This window comes from Camelus dromedarius, chromosome 7 (genome assembly GCF_036321535.1).
Source record: "Camelus dromedarius isolate mCamDro1 chromosome 7, mCamDro1.pat, whole genome shotgun sequence".
In the NCBI taxonomy this organism is placed as follows: domain Eukaryota; kingdom Metazoa; phylum Chordata; class Mammalia; order Artiodactyla; family Camelidae; genus Camelus; species Camelus dromedarius.
Genome location: NC_087442.1, coordinates 31,302,501 through 31,305,000, shown reverse-complemented (window position 1 = coordinate 31,305,000; position 2,500 = coordinate 31,302,501). Strand labels below are relative to the sequence as shown.

At 33.3% G+C, this 2,500-nt stretch overlaps 1 protein-coding gene across 4 annotated transcripts in view; it reads left to right on the top strand.

Annotated features, from left to right (window-relative positions):
* The window catches only part of FOXP2 (forkhead box P2), a 500,104-nt gene that overhangs the window by 459,446 nt on the left and 38,158 nt on the right, over positions 1 to 2,500 (top strand). For all 4 annotated transcript variants that reach the window (XM_064487425.1, XM_064487424.1, XM_064487426.1 and 1 more), the window contains one exon: positions 1,140 to 1,227. In XM_064487425.1, the coding sequence (XP_064343495.1) occupies positions 1,140 to 1,227 (88 nt within the window). The remainder of the gene's footprint in view (positions 1 to 1,139; positions 1,228 to 2,500) is intronic.

Below are 2,500 nucleotides of genomic sequence, written 5' to 3'. Positions count from 1 at the left end.
GATAAATAGGTAAATAATCTGAATAAGCACAAAAGTGTATTTGTTGAATTTAGTAAAATGAGGGCTGCACTAAAGTTTTTAGACTGTTGGACCTTTCTAAATAATACTTGAGCCCAGATGGATAAATATACAAATTCTTATTTAATTTTGTGAATATTTTGTCTAATATTTCGTTTAGATGCATTGATGAGATAAGATGCATCTCTGGATTTGCTGCCTTAGTTTGCCCGCTGGTGAAATAGACACGCCAAAGGACATTAAATTACTTGAAGATGATTTTTTTTAATTTTAGGAGGCAGCAAATAAATGATACAATACAAATTACCAAGTACATCTTACTGAATATTTTCGTGTTCATTGGAGATGTTGCTCTACTAAATTACTTCTGGTATATCAATATACCACTCACTAAAGAGATCTTTTTAAACATGATAAAATAATAATAGTAAACTAATACATAATCAAGATCAGAGTAAGAGAATGTAAATGTCTTATCTTTCCCCACTTTTTTTGTAAGATTAGGATAGATGTCTCCCAAATATGACACTAGACATGCAGTGTCAATCTTAAGCATCTGATTATCAGAATCTTCAATGCACTTTAATTACAGTAACAGCAAGTGATCATTCTTCATAAGTAGTGATGTTTCCATGGGATGATAATTTGCCATATTTACATAATTCACACCACACCTGGTGAAATAAAACATTGCTCACTAAATAACATCATAAGAGCCACAAACTGTTTTAACAAAAATAGAGAATTGCCTTTGTTCTCTTCAGAATTACTTTTGGTTCATATACTTATAAGGTGCCCTTTTTTAAAAAAAAGTGGCATGGGTATATGAAATACATCTAGTGATTTCTATTACTATTCTGCAAATGATGAGGGGAAAATATTTTTTGTAATAACTCATAAGCTTAGAGACAGTGACGTTCTCTGCCATTTGGAGGGGTTCTTTATATTGCGTAGACGGTTTTCACTAAACACATAGCATATTTAACTTTTTTCTGTATCATTTCAAGGTGTTCTTTTTTCCCCACTGTGGAGGAAATATGCCTTCAGTGGTTTTAAGTGGAGCATATGCCTCTGAGATCAATGTGGCTTAACGCTCTGTCTTGTGTTGTGTGTTTGTTTAGGCACCTTAACAATGAACATGCATTGGACGACAGAAGCACTGCCCAGTGTCGAGTGCAAATGCAGGTGGTGCAACAGTTAGAAATACAGGTTTGTCACAGGCTCCCTTAGTGGTCTCCTTCCTCTGACTTCTGCTTTTGAATCTGAGGACTGGGCAGATCCAGTGTCTTCTAATACAATGACTCATAGAAATACATGGAATTTTAGGTTGTTTACAATGATAGTAGATTGCTGTAGTTTAATGTACTTACCACTTAGATTTATATAACCTTTAGATGACCTCATATACATTTGTCTATCCCCAAAGAGTCAAATACAAGTTTTCCCTAATAAGGGTTAGACCAAAACCCCCCAAGTGGATATGATTTTATCACAGAGACAGTTTTTACATGAGCTAATAATGATTTTTCCATGAGATTTTTATATTAATAGCAAAAGCCTTTACAGTATTATACCTGTAATTTAATACCCTAAAAAAAACCCTTTCTCTTTTCTAACTCTAGTGTATAACTTTTTTTATTGAAGTATAGTATATTTTTAATTAGAGAATTTGCAAGGAATTCTTAAGATTTGTCTTGAATAGAGTAATGGCAAATCATTTATAATATCACAGGTGGTGATATGTATATTGTATCAGATGCTGCTAACTTAATGTTAAAAAATTACTGTTAATATTGAAACAGAATTTGGCCAAAAATAAATAGAACTCATAAAACTGATCAGAAAACAATTATATCACTCTCAGTATCCTTATCCATGTTTTTCCTAACCCTTTAAGGCTTCCTCTAATATTTCAGCTTAAAGATTATTTCTTCTCAATCAAACCAATACCTTGTTTCATTTAATTAAACATACAGTTTCTTTGTCTTCACACTTTACTACGTCTTAAATTGTTTTAAATCCATCATTCATGTAAATGCCATTGCTTTTTTTCCAGAGCTACTAAAAATACTTTATTTTTACTTGTAAAACAATCAAGAACACATAAAAAAGCATCATTGCTGATGTCATTTACAAAGCTTCTTTGGGGGTAAACCTGTTTACTGTTTATAAAAGGTAGACTAAAATATAAGAGTTCAGCTGATGATACAGTCTGCAGTGTGACCAATTATGCATCCTTTTTTTTTTTTTTTTTTTTTTTTTTTTTTTTTTTTTTACTGTGTCTGACTGATGGAAAAGTAAGGTCCGTCGCTTGTAATGAGACCCAGTGCAAGTGTAGATGCCTACGCCGTGGCAGAGTTCAGCGTTTCACACTGCCTGGTCTCTGTCACTCTATTGAATTAGATTGATGATGGCAGATTGCAGGGGGCACTAACTGGACCTCAGTGGGAATGCATGAAGTGTGGAGACAATCCTGGCAGGC